Consider the following 19,519-nt stretch of genomic DNA (forward strand, 5'->3'; position numbering starts at 1 on the left):
AACTTTCTTCTCCAACAAGCGACGATCCTTAACTAAACTGGGCGCTCTCAGAAATCCGAATTCTGCGTGTCAAGTGAAGACGCCGGCATGGTTTGCGATGCGAACAACGGCGGTAGCCATCTTGCCCGCTGCCGCAGCAGTAACCAATGGGAAGACGCCATTCAGCACGGCAGCCAATCGCAGGCGCGCTTTCATCGGAGGGCCCGTGTGACTACCTCTAGCAGACCCGCGATTCTTTTGTGTTTGTGCGTTTGTTACAAGATGGCGAAGACCGACGAATTGAGAAGCGGAACGGCGAAACTTTGAGCTTTCGAATGATACCAAGATGGCGGCGCTCGGTGGCGGGAAATACGAGATATGGCTCCGTCAACTGCGGTGATTTTGCGCGATTTAAAGCTGTTTTTTCGCCCTGCGCACTGACAAATTAATTTTTTTCGGGCACTTTTAGTGCGTTTCCAGCCAAATCATTTTGATACAGCGTAGATTAGGCGTTGCAGATACCGAAATGCGGGGTTTCCAAAAACCGATTTTTCTCATGATTTTCGCGATCTGATCCCCGCGTCCCCCCTTAAGTGGGTTCCAAGTAAATAACGGCCTTGTTCTATCGTGACAATTCTGTTGTGTAGGACATGACATGGCTGACACTTATGTCATGTCTTGTCCCCTGCTGACCGTCCTGTCTGCTTCATTGGACCGTGCTGCCATCCCAGTAGCTTATAACTTACACATACACTCGGCAACTTTGTTTCCGGGTGTTGATCTTGCAAGCCATGCTCCAGTGTTCAAGGGTGCAAAGTGCGATGTGATCAATGCTGTTCTGTCATCACAAATGCTTACCGACCGACTTGGTAACTCTCTTATGCAATATCGTTCTCACGAGTCACTTTCTGGTGTAAAAGGCTAACGGAGTGGTTCAACACAATTGTTCTATTGTGGTACAGTTCTCAAAAGCGACATTCTGGTTTCAAATCCTTGTCTGATCACTCGTATTCTGCCGTCGCAAAGGTTCGCAGACTCGGCAGACAAATCGGTTCTTCCGTGGGTGTTCTCACAGGCAACCTAGTGGTGCTAAACGGTGCAATCTGCGTGCTGCAGTCAGCAATGTGGGCTGCCCACACAGACAGCGCCGCGGCTACTACTCACTGGACGAGCCCAAAACTTGCCTGCTCCCCCAGAGCGACCGTGGCCAAGAGATTTTCGTGCTCTGGGGCACAGGGGCTCAGACACGTACGAGAGCTGTTGGCCTGCACAGGATGACGACGCTACGCATTATTAGGAGGCTGTAAATGCGTTATCACGTTTTGTGGGACGTTATATTGCAGCAAGGTGCCGTTGACTTCACTATTAATCACAGAGTGCATTCTGAATGATGACAAATATGGAGGAAAAAAAAGGGGGGGGGGGGAGAACACTTATAGGGCCCTTAAAGTTCCTTTTGCGCGATAAAATTCCTCCAGATGAAACAGTACAATTCACACAAGCACAGAATAATTGGTGGCATGTTTTTTGTAGATAATGACTCACTAGAGAAGAGAAAATTTTTTATGGTACTTCTATGTTGGTGAAGATAAAAGCAAAACCACTGCTCGCCATCGTAGAAAGGCTCCCATAGATAGAAAACCGCCTGAAATGCATATAAAGTTCATTTAACATAAATTTTCACTTATTTGAATTTCACGTTTTTGGAGTCTACTGCATACATTTCTATCATCCTAGTGACGAATCAGTTAAGAGCTTGTAGACATTATGAAAGGGACTGATTGCAGTGCAGTAACGCAACTTTAACTCGGACCCATATGAAATCAATGCCATCTGTCCAATGCTTATCTCTGTGTTGCTGCAGCCAGCCCATTAATGTCACTTTGGCATGATGCAATGGCCTTTGCAAGCAGAGATAATAAACTTTGTCACCAATTTCATTGCTCTCAGCAGACTGAAGCTACTCCTAGCAGAGGGCATCAAAGTTTACCAGGAATTGTCTTGACAGAAGTATTTCACAAAGACGTTTCTGACCATGAATCCTATCTCCATTCCCACATTCATGCACAATGCTTGCAAGTTGCTTTATTGTAGTGTTTCAGCCACTTCTTCCTGGGGTTTTACGCGCCAAAAGCAGTTCTGATTATGAGGCACGCCATAGTGGAGGGCTTCGGATTAATTTCGACCACCTGGGGTTCTTTAAAGTGCGCTACAACGCAAGCACACGGGCGTTTCAGCCACTTAAGGGCCCTTTAAGTTGCACGTGAGGCAGGACAGCAACGGGAGAAGGTGCTCCCTGCCCTTGCACTGTTCCTTGCAGGAACAGTGCAAGGGCAGGGGAGAAGGTGAGGCAATAACGTCAGGCAGGCAAGAAAAGGCAATCCTAAGACAAAGCAAGAGAGCCATGACCACAACAACCATGCGATGATAGAAAAAGCAACATGCTAAGTAAAGCAACGAAAGGGGCTAGTTGGTGCACATTCATGATTACGTTGTGCCAAGTTTTACACTGGCAAAAAGATGAAAAAGGCAAAGAAGGATGCGAATGGACGAAGTGCAAACTACCAACTCTTTACTTTAGTTAGAGAACACGTTAATATACAAAGTGAAAAGGGAAGGGGTGGGGGCAGTGACAGGTCATGTGATGTGATAGCCAGAACCTGAGAGTTCAAATGCACCCATTCCGTTCGGCGAACTCGATTTTGGCTTCTGTGACCGTGATAGTAGGCGTGCTTACGCTCAGTTTCTTCTTTGGTAGCGAGAGCTTCCTGTGTTTTTGCACTACCTGCACTACCTCTCGTTACTCCGTTTCTGAAGCTAAAATGGAGTAACGAAACGGTATAGTTAAGTACGTCAATAAACGAGACAGCCAGAATTTGGTGTCAAGGCCTCTGCTGCAAAGGTGCACGATGCTAGATGCCAGGGTACATCATCGTAATCGTATAACGAAAAGTAATCAAGGCAAAATACGGTACACTGTTTTGCTTTGCCATCCAAAGGAACGATGCAACGGTGCCGGCCGCAGCTCACCCTTTTGAAGAGCAGGGAGTGGAGGCTGGTGCGGCAAGGGAACAGGCAGAGCGGGAAGGACACCACCAGGGTGGCCACAAAGCCTAGCTTGATGAACTCGGACGCCAGCGTGGAGCCCAGGCGAACGAGCACGTTGCCCGGCAGGGGACCCCCACCGCCGCAGAACGCCACGTACCCAAAGAAGCCCATCTGCACACGGTTGGCACGCAACTGAGGAGTGCTGTCTGGCGTCGGCACATAAGGGCCGAAGAGCGCTCTCACAGATACCTCTTAGAAGAAAAAAAAACAACAATCCCAAACCAGTGCAAAGAAGATTAGGCCAGGAAGGAAGGAACCAAACCCTGAGCCTAAATGTGCTTGTTTAATCCAAAATAAAAGCACATATCTTTAATTTACTCTTTCACTGTCTCTTGTTCACGACAATTAAGAACACGTTTTCAAGCATACTGGTCATTACAAGAGGGACATGTGACATTCTGCTGGTCTCTGGTTGCTCAGAAATTTTTTTTTTATCAGGCTGTAATTGTGCATTCTCGGTCCCATTTTTTTTTTTTTGTCTTACCTACAACTGCAAACTACCATTTTATCATGCTATCATAATTTTTTTTTCTTCCTTCTGGACTGCTCCAAGAATGACATGCGATTTATTATTACATTGCCAAACTTTTATGTTGTGAATCTTACATAACTGAACATGCAATAGATGGCCTTCTTTACGCACCTTGCCTGCAGTTCTATTGCCTGCTCTACCACATGCATTCTGGTGCATGTAGAAGTGAAAATCACCCACCATGATGTAGACCATGGAGCACATTTGGACCGCACCGTTGACCACTGAGTTCATGCGCTTCAAGGATGGCTCGTTGACTGTGTCGAAGATTTCAAAAAGCTGCCTGCAGCCAAGAAGAAAAAAGAAATATGCACAACAGATGGTACCTCTAATAAATTAGCCTTGCCAGACTGCAAACCTAACAGCACAAGAAGAGGTCGACAGTTATGAGTAAATGTATCAACTTAACATCTCATTCAGATGTATGAAGTGAGAGCATTTAGGAGTTGAGAAGCACAAGAAATTGAGTTGTGAATGAGTGTTTGTCCTGCGTAGCTCTTGTCATTCTCTGTGCTTAAACATTTGATTCATAGTTTCATGCAACCAAGAAACCGCTAAAAATTTTTTTTTATGGCTCTGTTCTGAACACAGTCTACACTTGTTACAATGGACCCGCGTACAACAGACTTTCACATATAACGGACCATATTTCAACCTTAGTTTGCTCTACCTATTTTAGTAATGCAATTAAGTTCGCTTTTAATGGACGCGCGCTACAACAGACGAAATTGGTGGCAATTTTTTAAAAACTTTTTTTTGCCTTTTCAACACAGGCTGACAACAGACTTGCGAGGGTCAGCCGATGATTGTGGCTCAATTTTGCGTGCGCACGAGGGAGGAAGGCGGGGCATAAGCGCGCAGTCTCATTCGCACGCGAGGCACGGGGGGAGGCGAGGGAGAAGGCTTTCACCGCCGGCTGCTGGTGCCGTGCCGCGTAGGCGCCATGCCATGTCTTGAAAGCGGTTTCATCTTGAAAGGACAAAGTGTGCTCAGTGCCAGTAGCTTCGTATGCGCTGTGCTTTTGACATTTAGTTCGCTCGCTGCTGCTGCGCTTCCTGACTGCAGCGTTTTGACAGCGACTTTGTGTGGCCATCGAGCGAGATGTGCTCCTGTTTACCTGTGCGTGCATGACACCGTGCTTGTTAATTTAGTTAGTAAGCAAATGTTTACAACTTTATACGGCCGATAAAACTACTATCCTTACTTTGTATAGCTTTCTTTTTTTACTTTGGACGTTCATCACTCGCACTTTGCAATAACGTTGTTAGACATCGCGACCAATGTTTCGGAAGTGAGGCATTTTGGATATTACGAGCTTCGGATAAAACGGACATTTTTTGCTGGATTATGAGGGTCTGTTGTAACGAGAGTAGACTAATTTGCTTCCAGTAAGATATCTTCCAATAACACTGAGGCATGAAGTAGTGCTATCTGTCAAATCAGAACAATAGCCAAAGGCAACCAAGAAGTTGGCATGCAAATCACACACGCACACAGCGCCTGTGTGAAGTTTCACTGCAGAACTAGTCATATGCGCCGACTGCTCTTCTAAAACTAAGCTAAGCAGCAGCAGAGTGTCAGGCTATTATAACCCGAGAAGCTTTTATAAAAGCTGCATGCCAAACTTAAACTCGTAAGAGCCGAAACTTGTTGCCAACAGGCAACGTGAGGAACTACGCTGTGTTTATGCAGACACAACAAAGCTAGTGCTATCAGCACTACTTGCACTAACATTATCGTCGTATCACTTTGAGCAAACAATATATACTTTATTTCTGGAGGATTAGCCACAAGGCATATAGGGGAGAAAATACATTTGCTCATGGTCACAGAGGTCCCCTGAATGAAGGTTGAAGACCGCAGAAAATGCATTCCTGTGCATTCCTCAGAAAAGGAGCATTTAAACACTAGTGCACTGATGACATGGTGATAGATTTGCTTCGACAGTCAACGTTAAACATATATTTGATAAGTGCTCCTAAAATGTTCTTGTTTACAGTAATGAGCAAATTGAGGGTTTTCTTTGTTTTCATTTCATTTGATTAATTTGCAATTTGAAAGTTGATTTCGTAAGTGATCTGGGAGAAAAAGAACAGAGCTAGCGTAGCGTTCAAGGTACAGTGTAGACCGCTTATAAAGTTAGTTGACGGAGTCGCGAAAATTTATACTATAAGTGGTATCGCACTATAACCAAAGCAACGATTCTGAAGGCCTGCCACACATGCAAAACATGCTGACCAAGCAGCCACGCGTATTCGAGAATTGAAGTGTGTGACCGGGAGTTTTGCATCTGTTTAAATTTACGAACACTGAAAGGTTAATGTCCAAGCACCCGGGGCATTCTCATGAAACAGACAAGGTAATAATAATTTTTAAAAATCGGGGTAGCTTGCACTAGTGGCGCAAGGCTAAAGACACAGCGGAGCCGATCGGTTCCTAGCTGGTCCTGGCTATAGGAGGTGATGCTAAGTTACACAAAGTAATGCCAAGTGATGCTAAGTTATATTACGTGTATAAGGATTTCCTCGTGGCCCGTGGCATCGGGGAATGCCTTGCGAAGCACTTGCAGTACGAGCACACGTAGGGGAAGTGGGGCGAAAGCTATGCACAGTGTACGGGCAGCGGGCACCAGACGAAACACCGGGATGACGTCACGGTGCATGCGCAGTACCGCGCAGCTGGTGGGAGCTCGGTCGAGCCGCCGTCAAAGGCGCCTGCTGCAGTCACGGACACCGCGAGCGTTCGGCGCTAATGCGGGGATACGGAGAAGCGTGGTTGGCGTCAGCAGCAACTCTGCGCGTTGCCTCGTTGTGCACATAAAGCCTAATACTAGCTCCAAACTAAATTTGCAGAATGCTGATTAAACTGACATCGCACACGTGATATCCACTTCACGACACGCATCCAAACGGGAGCTCAGAAACTGAAGCTGCGTTCAGTGCGAAGCACACCGCTGATAAGCAGCCAAGCAAAAGGGTTCTCCGTCGCATAGGTAGCCACCATACACCTGCATCGTGCTGCCAACCACACTTGTCAGAGGGCCCGCGGAACCTGCATTATAACTGGTATTTTGTCTCGTGCGGCTGCACTATAATCGGTATGCGTATACATGGAGTTTTATGGGAGGGTAAACGGGAGTCAGGAAAGGCCGCGTTGTAGCCAGTTCTACACTACAAATGGTTACATTATAAGTGGTCTAAGCTGTACTCCTAGTTCAACAATCTGCTCAACGAGTCTACACAGAATTTAAAATGGCAACTTATCAGTTTGAAGTGTGTCTGTATGTTCATAGGCTAAGCCACAAAACTACCTACCTTACACAACATCTATGATTACTTTGGCGTGGCCATGGAGGTTTAGTATATCTTCATCATATGCAAAATTGTAATGCAGAAACAGTAGTGTTAGACAATTCCAGTGCAAGTGCAGTTATTCGAACATTGAACTGCCATTGCCACAAAAGTGAATTCTGCTGCCATTTCACAGGTTTTCCTTGTAAGGGTTGCCTTTTCAGTTCTGAGCTACATTCGGGTGGATGACACTTTTCACTTTTATCTTTCATTTACTTTGATTGCTTTCTTTTGATGCCTTATTCTTTCACACTGTTATACCAGATACTTCTGCTTTGGTCATTTCCTTGTCTGTCATATTCCGATGTGCCAGTTGAGACATAACCCAGCATTTTCTCCCCACAGATGCCTTGCCAGATTCAGTCACATCTCAAGAAGTGTTAGTGTTACCCATACTTTCAATTCTCTACCAGGAACCGCTTCATCCGTTAGCTTTTTATCGCTCGGTAAAACCGCATTTACGAGAAAATCTGTTAGTATTTGCTGTGACATCTGCTATTACAGTAAAACCTTTTTAATTCGACCCTTGTTCATTCTGAAAATCGGATAATTCGGCCTCGCCCTCTGGTCCCGACAGACGTTTGCATTATTCAACGGAATCGAACTCTAGTTAATTCGGTCGTATTTGGCCGCACATTGGTTAATTCGGACAACTTTCGGAGCTCGGCGAGCGAGGAGCGCCGCAAATTGCATAGTCGCCATCCATGATTGCGTCGATAGTGGCCGTGGTTTCTGCCGCAGCGGTTGTGGAAAATAGTACTTTCGTTTTGACTCTGTATGCGTGTCGGCCGCTTTCCTAAAAAATTGCGTAGTGACCATTTATGATCGCGTTGATAGCGATCGCGGTTTTGTCCACAGCTGCAGTGAATGGTAGTTCCATTCTGACACGGTCCGTGCATCTCCCGTGTGCCTTCAGCACCGCAAAGCCGCTGTTAATACTTGCGTCGATAGCAGCCGCGGTTTCCTCCGCAGCGGCTGCGGCAAATAATTGTTTCATTGTGACTTGGTGCAAAGCTGTCGAGGATGAAGAGCACCGGCTACATCGCAATGGATGGACGATCTGTTGGCAATCAGCTCACTAGCAAAAAAAATATTGGGATGTGCTTGCGGTAGTGCAAAACATGTCGCAAATGAAGGTGCATGCTGCGGCCGTGCTGCGAAGGAAGTCTCGAGGCCTCGACCGCTCCTGCGAGAGCCAATGATTCACGAGTTGACAAGAATTTCAGCTTATGCACTGCTTTTGTGCACGATAGAAACATGATTTGCTGATTAATTCAGTGAATAAAAGTGTGTTGACGTAGTAAGCATATGCTTTTGTTTTCTGGACACCCTCGATAACTCGACATTCGGTTAATTCGGACATTTTCTTCGGTCCCATGAAATCCGAATTAGGAGGTTTTACTGTCATTGAATCCTACCTTTTAATTATTGACTGTCTAGCTTTGTTAATGCTATACTCTTTTAACGCTTTGCGGTACGGAACTTTTACCCACTTTCCGGCTGTTCTGGTCCGAAACTATTTTGCTAGTTTGTGGCGCCGCTAACAAAACCACCAACTCTGGAAGAAAAACTCACAGGATATTTATTTTTTCTCTTGCGTTCCGCAGGCAACTCCTCTACTGATATTTGAGCAGCGTGTGATACCGCTCGAAGCATTCTCCAGGGTAGAGGCCTGGGTTGTTACTGCAGGTTTTGTAGAAAAACACAGTTTCCCTCCTGCCTCCGTTTGTTTTTCGATCGCTACAAGTGGCACAGTCCTGGCTGCTTCGGCCTGGGAGCTTGTAGATGGAATGGCTCCTCCCATCTAGCTTTTCCTCGGACTCCTTCCACGCAGACGGGGCTCGCTTTTTGGCTCTAGCCCTCCCGTCACCCACCAGCTGTAGGATGAGGTTGCGGCGGTACTGCAGGTGTCGCTGTTCTTTCTCACCATGATTCTGCAGCTGTGTGCGCCTCAAAATGAAGCTATTGATAATGGAACCCCCTAGAAGCTTTCACTAAATGCACCACCGTAAAACGCCCGCGGTGAAAATGTGGTCATGCTTCTCAGTGAACCGCGCGAACGTGTGGTTACGCACGCAAGTGAGAACGCTCTGGTATCCAAAAGCTGTGCTGAACATTGTGCTGCACCCTAGTGCAAAGAGAAGTAAACTTCAACAAACAAAGTTTATTTATCCCTCAAGAGATGGCGCATCGTGTTTATTGTGCGCAAACGTGCTGTTCCACGCGCAAGTGAGACTGCTCTGGTATCCAGAAGCCGTGCTGAACATTGTGCTGCACCCAAGTGCAAAAAGAAGTAAACTTCAACAAACAAAGTTTATTTATCCCTCAAGAGATGGCGCATCATGTATACAAAGAATGCGCATGAATCGCAGTGAGAAAAACCGTGAAATTTAACCCCCGAACACCCTTGTCGGGCGGTGCCCGACAGCGGACAGCTACGGCCGTGTTGCGTTGTTGGGCCGACAACGGATCACAAAGGGTTAATGTTGACATGCTGCTACTATGTGCTGGGTATAGGTATATTTAGTTGCAAGTCACTCTTTTTGCGTCACGTAGCACTACATTATTAACATGCTTCTGCTACCTTCTGCTATGAACAGTGCAACAGGCTGCGAGTACGTTCAACTTATCCTTGAGATGCTAAGATTTGTGCTTCCCCCACGCACAGTTGTCGAACAGACTAACACAAGTGTTGCATGAGTGTCGTCGTGTCCGCACCATTCCCAGCTGTACAAGCAGTGCACGAGGGCAGCACGTAGCTTGTTCAACTAATGCAGCAACTGTGGGCTGCTTTCATGCCTGCAAACGATGCACATTCGGATTTTGGTCCCACTAAAAGTGTTGGCAGAAAAAGGCGGCACATTTGCATTATTGTCCCTTAAAAGCGTGCAGTACACTTTTAGTGGCACTATGCCCCATGGGCTGTAAAACAGATAAATGAAGTTCACGATAGGGGGATTGGCGACAGCGTTCAATTTGAACTTGGCGTGAGACAACTCGCAAGATTTCCTGGTGCCGGTATAGGAAACTGAGTGTGCAGCTATGCTTTCATGTGACACGAGTGGGCAAGTATTGCAGGGAAGCTGCTAAGGCGGGGGCAGCCACTGTTGTCAATGGCATTAGCCTTGCGCTATTTCTTGTTTACATGGAATCTAGTAGCCAGAAAACATTCTTCTTTCTGGGGTTTTACGTGCCAAAACCAGCTCTATTACGAGGCACGCCGGGAGGGATTCGGATTAATTTTGACCACCTGGGGTTCTTTAACGTGCACTACAACGCAAGCACACGGGCGTTTTTGCTATTCGCCTCCATCGAAATAGTAGCCGGAAAACATATCATACGACTGTAGTTTGGCGATGTATGGGATGTTGGTGCCGAAAGATCACATCATACTTTGTGTGCCCGCGTGCATACGCTGGCACCGGGAAATCGTACGTAAAGGGATCGTATCGACGAGGTTTTACTGTATATTAGAAATAACTATATTATCCATGCATATGCCATCTAAAGCCAATTTGGAAAACAGAAATGAAGGGCCACTGAAGCAGAATCAGGGTTCCACTGACAGCAGGCACTGTTTCTCCACCTGGCTTCAATCTGCACAGAGAGTTGCCATGACAAAAATGTAATAATAGCAAGCAGTCCTAGCAACAAGCTGCAAGTCGAGTCATTGTGAAGCTAAGCCAGGGAGCAGCTACTGCCACTCTGCTTCAGTGGCCATTTATAATTTTTTTTGTCGACTCCTTTCTGCAATGCCTGAATGACCCTGGAATGGAATGAAATGCAATGACGTCGCACAACTGAGGACGCTTACGGCTGACAGGAGAGGGCCATGGCGAAGATGGGCAGCACGGACAGCAGGTTCTCGTGACGCCACAACACCACCCGGTCCCACCAGGCACCCGACCACAGCACCGGGAAGCTCTCCACAAACACCTGCATCAGTACCATCCCCACATGCTGTCATAGTAGAGTAGTCAATTTGCCTGCCTCATAGCAGGATGCGCTTCACGGTAAACGACTGTTGTCGGCTGGCTGTTCCCCTCTCTCTCTTTGTTGCACGATGATATGCAGCTCATATAAATGTGACATTGGCCGGCATTAACACTTTCCTGTCCACGTCTATACCCATCGACAGCCCGCTATCGATGGTTTCAACTTAAAATTATGCCACGCTCGGAGCGCTTTTGGACAGCTAGCGCTATCCAGCGCCTAAAAGAGGAACTATTTTACTAGTTTTGCTCTTGTGTTTCTTTTTTTCACCGTGGGGATGGGGGGGGGGGGGGGCGGGGCGATTTTTAAAGCGTCTTTTAGTTGGGCGTGATGAACACTCATAGCTTCCGACACGGCGTCGACGTTGTACGCAGCTGCCCTTCGGAAGCGACAAATTTCGACAAATTCCGATGAGTCTGCGTCTGAATGTTTTGATGGCGGTAGCAGCACAGACTCTGGGGATGATTTTGATTCATCGCATTTTGGCACGGATGGCGAAAGTGGATTAAATAGCCCCGGAACGTCAACAGGTATCCATCAGTAAGTGTTGCTGTCAACTCCGAACTGTTGTGTCGCAGCAGCACTCAGATCTAAAGATATCCAGTGTGTTCTACAGCTCACAGTTCTTATCTGAAGGGTGTCAACGTCGTTTGGGTATGACCACTTGCTGGTAGCGGCACAAAGACTGGAGTTTTACGCGAGAAGACGACCGGGAGTAGACCTTGGCAATGCGCTCCGTGTTTCCACACAGCAGTTCGTAAGAGCCTCCAGTTTCTCATGCTGTTCTTCACGGCAGAGATAATCGCGGAGATATGCAACGCCACTAAAGAATATGCATGGATGCATATTTTGGAGAAACAGTCGAACAGTGAAAGAGACGGATCATGGAAGGAAGTGACTCCCGATGAGATGAAGTTTATTGGACTTCTGATTTACATGGGTATCGTACAAGTCGTGCACTTGCATTGCTAATGGAACACGCAGAAATTATTTTTGAGGCTTTTTCTGCCTTCGGTAATGCCAAGAAATCGTTTCAAAGCATTGCTTGCGTTCCTCAGCGTGTCCGACCCTGAGAAGACAACTACTGCATCCCATGGCAAGCTTGATGAACATCATCCAGACCCCAAGGTACCGCCTGCTGTTCCCGCTAAAAGTGCACCAAAAGATCAACAGCAAGTTCAACAGCACAAGCCACAGAAGATAGAATGATACAGAAACTGCAAATTAAGCTATGAAGAACGATAAGTAGAACAAAAAACAAAGGTTGTCGGCGAGACAGCTCCGGAAACCTGTGCTTCACCACATCATGCAACTGCTTTGCGCGAAGGTACAATAGTGGGATAGCATTTTACTTGGACAGACAGAACGCTTATATTTGCAGGAATGTTGCATATAGCCTTTCTGTTCGAAATGTATGTTTCGAAATGTTTTTATGTTTTCTTGGTGAAAAGCAGCATGAATGTTTTTACAGATTTCTCCTGTTTTCGTTACAAATGTTTTTATTAAATAATTATTTTCAAAGAATTGTTAATAAATGTTCGCTTGAAAATAATACCATTAGAAAGCACATTCCTATTTCTACAAATTAACACCATACATTCTAATCTAAAACATTTGCTGTAGCAGTAAAATAATCATTTACTAGACTACCCGAAAATTGCCTATTTTCCCGCAAACCACGAAATCGTTAACATTTTCCCACCTTTTTCAAGTATGCACAGTAATACCGGTGAATTGCAGCGCAGACGTACACAAGGACAAAAGAAACGAGACGACTGACGACTGATAACTTCCAACAAAAACCTTCATTTTCTGCGATCCATGTTTATACCCGTCACTCACCACATTGCACATGCGCAATTCACACCCTCAGGAAGGTTACCGTATTTACTCGATTCTCACATGCCCTTGATTGTAACGCGCACCCGTTTTCCGTGACGAAAAAAAAAGTCCTTTACAGTACCGCGCATCTCATGCTTTTCAAACAGAAATACAGCTTTCTGTCATTTGTAAAAAACAGATTTACTCCCGGTGCACTAAGTTGCGATGAATAAAAAAAGTTGCAGTTTCGCCCAAAAGGTGAAGCATGGATTGCAAGCAAATTGGTAGACCGCTATACGAAGTAAGAATAGCAGTTTTATCGGCCAGATAAACTTGCAAGCATTCGCTTACCAAATAAGACCCCTGTGACAGGGGACAACCTAAGTGCACTTTGAGCGAGTGCACTTCGCCCCGAGTGTCATTCGCATGCTGTCACACGGGCACGTGTAGTGACACTTGCTGCAAAGTGCACTTTCTGGCGAGTGGAGTGCGTTTGCCAAACTCACTTCGCTCCATTATTCAATGCTTCGCTCCACCGAAGTGCGTAGTCTCGGTAGCAGGGGCTCAGAAATAAATAAACTGATATCAAAAGCCGAGTCGGTAGTCTTTTTTAAACCGTTGTCTTCATTATTATGAATACTACTGCGTATTAAAACGTACTTTACAACAAAAATTACTAGTGTACCATTCTCGCTCTCAGGCTGTTGGCGGCCACGGCCGGCGGGGGGCATGCCAGAGCACATGCCGTGCAATGGCAGCGTTCGCCGCGATGCATCCGCCGCGAGCAACGTTAGCCGCGAGCGCCTCATTAGGGATCAAATATGTGCTGCCAAAAGACGTTCCAAAAGCTCGTCACTACTTTCCGTGCCATCTGCAACGAAATCCGCCATTTTGAATGCGCTCGCCTTGGATACGCCGCCGTCTTGTCTTGGCTCGTGATGATCGATGGCGCTAATGCGATTGCAATGATTCAGTTCATTTGCACCTCAATTTTATTCTAAATGCTGCTCATATATATAATACGTTATTACTTAGCAAGTACTGCCTAAAATAACAAATATATGTTGTGCTACTGACTCACCCTCGCCATCAGCATCATTTTCAAAGTGCACTTCTCTTTCTCGTGTAGCAGCGCGCCACCAAAGTGACACTCTGTGCGCCAAAGTGCACTTGCTCAAAATGACACTAAGTTTGCCAGTGTGACAGGGGTATAAATTAACAAGCACGGTGTCACGCGTGCACAAGCAAACATGAACAATTCTCGCTCGTTGACCGCGGAAACTCACTGTCAAAACGCCGGAGTGACGAAGCGTGGCGAGCGAATTGACCTTCGTGCTAGCATGCCTCACGCTTCAACGTGACCCGGCGAAAACAAGGCGCACGGCAGACTCTCCACGTCGCAGATCGCTTTCAAGATATCGCCGAAGTGGATCGGCGCAGAATACGTCCTGCTTCGGTGTACTGAAACCCTTCTGTGTTGCTTTGCTGGTGAAAATCCTCTCCTTCTGTTTGCGCCAATCCCACACGCAAGTTTCAGATTCTCCTAACGCCTGTGATGCAGCTCGATTTCCGTCCGTCTCCGCACACATGAAATGCAGCATCATGATGAACTCGGCACTTTATGGTGAGGCCTAAGCACGTGTACTGCAGCACATGGAGGAAGCTACGGCAGCTAGGCTAGAGTGTAGCTAGCCTCGAAGCGCATGCGAGGCGGCCATTTTGAAATGCCGACAGCTATATGGTAACGCAGATTTAGGGTTGTATTCGATTCTAACGTGAACACAATTTTTTTACCTGTTTTATCGAAAAAAAAGTGTGCGTTAGATTCGAGTAAATACGGTAACTCCTCATCTCAAATGTGTGCAGACGGCGTGCTGACACACCCAGGGCCAAGTCGCGAAATTATTTCATGTGTTAGTTGATCACCGCTTCTGCTAACAACAGTACATTGAGCAAACAATAGTTCACAGTCACACCACGAACTGCAGTGACATGCAAGCCAACCATCGCACATGCTCTTCTCAACATACAGTGGAACCCCGATTACAGGAATTTGAGTGGACCATGCAAAACCGTCGTATAATCCGGGCATTGTATAATCTGTGGGCGTTTATTACGCACATCTTCCTCATCTGTATGTTATCATCATCATCCTCGCACTTTTACCTATCCTCTTCTTCGCCTGTATATGTGTTCATCATCATCGCCTGTGTGCTGCGCTGGTTCGCTGACGAGCTCCCGGGCCTAATAAACGTCGTTCCAACCGAGACGTCACAAGTGGTGGAGTGTGCTCTTCGGTCCTACGTCCTCTGGCCGTCCGGTCTGCCTCCTAGAGCTTCGTTCAGGTCGCCGCTTGCCGTATTTACCATCCTGACGGGCAACGCTGGGTGCCAGTTCTACCACGCTCTCTCCGACTTCGTGTCCTCAACGCCTTTCACGATGATTTGACAGCTGGCCACCTTGGGTTCCATAAAACCTATGACCGCATTCGAAGTCGTTTCTATTGGCCTGGCCTTTCTGCTAGCGTCGCCAGATACGTCGGTTCCTGCTCTCCCTGCCAGCGTCGCAAGCTCCCAACATCTGCTCCTGTCGGCCAATTACAGCTGCTTCCGTGCCCTGCAGCCCCGTTCGAGGTTGTTGGGATCGACCTTTACGGGCCCCTTCCGGTCACTACTGCTGGCAATCGATGGATAGTGACTGCCGTCAACCATCTGACGCGCTACGCTGAGACAGCTTCTGTGCTTACTGGCTCTGCTTCGGAAGTTGCTCACTTCGTTCTTGAAGCCATTATTCTACGCCATGGTGCTCCTCGTGTACTGCTCAGTGACCGTGGAAAGGCGTTCCTTTCCCAACTGCTAAACGAAGTTCTTCAAGCCTCCGGCACAGCCCACAAGACAGCTTCTAGCTATCACCCCCAGACTAACGGCCTGACCGAGCGGTTTCATCGCACCCTTGCCGACATGATCGCCGCTTATATTCAACCAGACCACAAAAACTGGGATGTTGTTTTACCATTCGTCACTTTCGCCTATAACACCGCCGTGCAGCGCACAACTGGCTACTCGCCATTTTACCTCGTTTATGGACGCTCCCCTACTTTCTTTCTGGACGTTTCATTCTTCAACTCCAACGCTAATACCGTATTTATTCGAATCTAGGCCGATAGTTTTTTTCAAATAATCACATACGAAACTCTAGGGTCGGCTTAGATTCGAGGATTTTAAAAAACGCGCCAGTTTTTAACTGAAACTGATAAATATGGTGCATAGTTAGCGCCATCTAGAAAAGTCAGTATCGCAGCCGCTACTAGCCGCGCCAGTAGCCAGCTGAAGTACACGAGCGACGTCGCCATTTTGACCTGCGTCGTATCGGTAGTATCGGTATGGTGCAGCATCGGCGCGCGGTGTGGCGTTATCGTAATGGCACCAAATGGGCGATGCCACTATAGTGCCGCTTTCTAAACGAATACTGTATTTACTCGAATCTAACACGCACTTTCAACACGACCCTAAATCTGCGTCGGCATTTCAAAATGGCCGCCTCGCATGCGCGTCGTGCCTAGCTACTGTAGCATGCGGAAGCTTCCTCCGTGTGCTGCAGTACACGTGCTTAGGCAATAGTCTACCGTCTGTCTTCACGTTCTCAGCGTCTGCTCTATCTATCAGCATGAAGTACCGAGTTCATCATGATGCCGCATTTAAAAGGAAAGTGATCATCTGTGCGGAGACGGACGGAAATCGGGCCGCATCACGGGCGTTCGGAGAATCCGAAACTTGCGAGCGGGACTGGCGCAAACAGAAGGAGAGGATTTTCGCCAGCAAATCAATGCGGAACGGTTTCAGTGGACCGAAGCAGGACGTAATCTGCAACGATCCACTCCGGCGATACGATCAGGCTTGGCCCTATCTTGAAAGCAATCTGCGACTGGTAAAGTCCGCCGCGCGCCGTGTTTTCGCCGCGTTGAAGCGAGAGGCATGCTAGCACGAAGGCGCGCTTCGTCTCCAGCGTTTTGACAGTTCGTTTCCGTGGTCAACGAGCGAGGTGTGTTCATGTTTGCTTGAGCGCGCGTGACACCGTGCTTGTTAATAGCGGTCTACTAATTTGCTACCGCTTTCGATGCATCGCCTTTCGGGCGAAACTGCGACTTTTTTTATTCATCGCAACATCAGTGCATCGGGAGGAAATCTATTTTTCCAAATTTTTCCTCACGGAGAACGGGTGCGCGTTACAATCGAGGAAGCGTGAGAATCGAGTAAATGCGGTAGTTGTGCTAGCCGTAGAGGCATCGTCAAACGTTCAAACCGGGCGGAACTTCGGCATCGGTCTGTCGTTGGAGGGGGCCACGGGAGATGGTTTTTGCGTGCGCCGCAACGTGCGCTCCTTCCAAAAATGCAGCATCTCTAATGCGCTGGGTGGTACTGAATATAGCGCACTGTTTGAAGATGTCAGCAGTAAGCAAGATAGCGACGAGGCTAGCAGCGATGGTGACATAGAATGAGCTCGGCATGTTCAAATTTAATAAATGCTGTTTCATTTTGCGAATGCTGTCCTCGCTTTTTCGTTGGGCCTACATTCGAGGTAAGTTTTTTTTTTTTTTTTTGGACTTCGAACTTTTGGGGGGTCGGCTTAGAATCGGAGTCGGCCTAGATTCGAGTAAATACGGTACATCTCTATCATTGTGCGAAGAGTACATTTCCCGACTCGACCACTGTCGCCAGCTTGCTCGCCTGAACACAGAGGCCAGACAACAAGACCGGAAAAATATTTACGACGAATGCCATCGCGTTGTATCTTTTCGACCTGGTGACGAAGTCCTGCTCCTGACTCCTGTTCGCACCCCTGGTTTGTGCGAAAAATTCCAGCCACGGTTCATCGGGCCGTACATAGTCCTTGGACAGACTTTCCTGTCAACTATCGCGTCACTCCTCTTGACGCCCCCACAGACCGCCGTTGCCGCAATACCGAGGTTGTCCACGTCTCCCGCATGAAGCCCTTCACGCGGCGTGCCTCGACACCTTGACGGCCGGCCAGGATGGCCGCTTTCACGTCGGGGGGAAATTAGTGTGGGCGTTTATTACGCACATCTTCCTCATCTGTATGTTATCATCATCATCCTCGCACTTTTACCTATCCTCCTCTTCGCCTGTATATGTGTTCATCATCATCGCCTGTGTGCTGCGCTGGTTCGCTGACGAGCTCCCGGGCCTAATAAACGTCGTTCCAACCGAGACGTCACAAATCGAACAACTAAGAATATAGGTAGTGACGCTCAGTCTTGCCCAAAAAATGGGTACATACCGCCTGAATAAGCCCGCGGCACGAATCTGCGCTGCTCCATGGAAGGGAGACTGAATTATTAAAAAAAAAAACTACCATATTTATTCGACTGAAGCACGAGTTTTCTTCATGAGTTTCGTTGCTTGAACTCGACTCTTGCGTTACAGTCGAATAACGGCAAAATTGACCATTTTGAAACAAATATTCTAAAACCCGCGATTTTTGATGGCCGAGAAGCTGGGAAAGTCTGCCGCGGCTGGGTGTCTCGACAATGACTATTTACGGATGGCGGGACCAGTGGCAGGACTTCTTTAACCCCTTAAGTGCTTTGGACGAGCAGAGCTCGTCCTGCCCAAACTGTCCCCAAACTGCTTTGGACGAGCAGAGCTCGTCCTAGCGGAATAGGTACACCCCTCTAGCGTTCAGGACGAGAAGCACTCATCTACGGCTTAAATTGCGTGTAATCCGCCAGATGGCAGCATTTACTCGATGATTTAGTTTTGTTCTGCGGTAGGAGCGCGGTTTTTGTATGAAAAGATGGCGTGCGGTGGCGGCGACCCATGCATAGCTGGTCCGTCAACGCGAAAAAGAAGCTTTTTATTTTTGTCATCTTCTTCGAGTGATGATGATTCGGATACAGATGTTTATCTTGTGTCCGGAAGTGATGACAGCGATGACGGTGAATTGAGCAGCTCCTCCGGTGATGATGAAGACAGCTCGGAAGCGAACATCGCGAGTGCTCGCCAGTGGATCCTGCTTGATGTGGACAATCCTCCTGTGAAGCCTCCTCGCTTTCCCTTCTTGGCCATTCCAGGCAAGACTTTCAACTTGTCATCGTCAGATGACCTTACGGAATATATTCAGCAGTTTCTGGACGATGAACTCATATCACTAGTGGTAGACGAAACCAATCGCAAAGCGGTTGAAACGTTGAAACGCTCTCCTCCGAGTGAACACTCCCGCCTCAAAAAATGGGTGCCGGTTACAAAGGAAGAGATGTGGGTATTCCTTGCACTCCTGCTACTGCAGGGAATAGCTCACAAGCCTCGACAGCAGTGGTACTGGTCCAAGAACAAGTTGTTGTCTATACCTGTTTTCGGAGAGGTTATGTCCTGCCACCGGTTTCTGCTAATTATGCGAATGTTGCACTTTGTGGACAATGAGTCACCGATCTTAGTAGCCATCCAGAGCCGAAGCTGTGCAAGATATGGCCATTTTTGGAGCGATTGTTGAACTACCGCTCGGCATATATACCAGAAAGAGACATATCAATAGACGAAAGTCTAATGCTCTTCAAAGGAAGACTTGGATGGGTGCAATACATTCCGCTCAAAACAGCAAGATTTGGCTTGAAATTTTTCTTGCTTTGTGAGGCATCTTCAGGATATGTGTGGGATGTCTTGATCTATACAGGAAAAGGCACAAATCTAGGCACGCCAGCAAATCTTCAACCTTGTTC

The 19,519-nt window shown here is 47.3% G+C and overlaps 1 protein-coding gene across 4 annotated transcripts in view; it reads right to left on the minus strand.

The window, feature by feature from the left end:
- The window catches only part of LOC119453769 (putative sodium-coupled neutral amino acid transporter 10), a 101,971-nt gene that overhangs the window by 52,476 nt on the left and 29,976 nt on the right, over positions 1-19,519 (minus strand). For 2 of the 4 annotated variants that reach the window (XM_037715823.2, XM_037715822.2), the window contains exons 6-9: positions 10,784-10,905; positions 3,800-3,902; positions 3,010-3,198; positions 1,164-1,244 (exon numbers count right to left, since the gene is read on the minus strand). In XM_037715823.2, the coding sequence (XP_037571751.1) occupies positions 1,164-1,244; positions 3,010-3,198; positions 3,800-3,902; positions 10,784-10,905 (495 nt within the window). The remainder of the gene's footprint in view (positions 1-1,163; positions 1,245-3,009; positions 3,199-3,799; positions 3,903-10,783; positions 10,906-19,519) is intronic. The other 2 variants (XM_037715824.2, XM_049668497.1) reach the window with 2 other exon arrangements.

This window comes from Dermacentor silvarum, chromosome 5, assembly GCF_013339745.2.
Source record: "Dermacentor silvarum isolate Dsil-2018 chromosome 5, BIME_Dsil_1.4, whole genome shotgun sequence".
In the NCBI taxonomy this organism is placed as follows: domain Eukaryota; kingdom Metazoa; phylum Arthropoda; class Arachnida; order Ixodida; family Ixodidae; genus Dermacentor; species Dermacentor silvarum.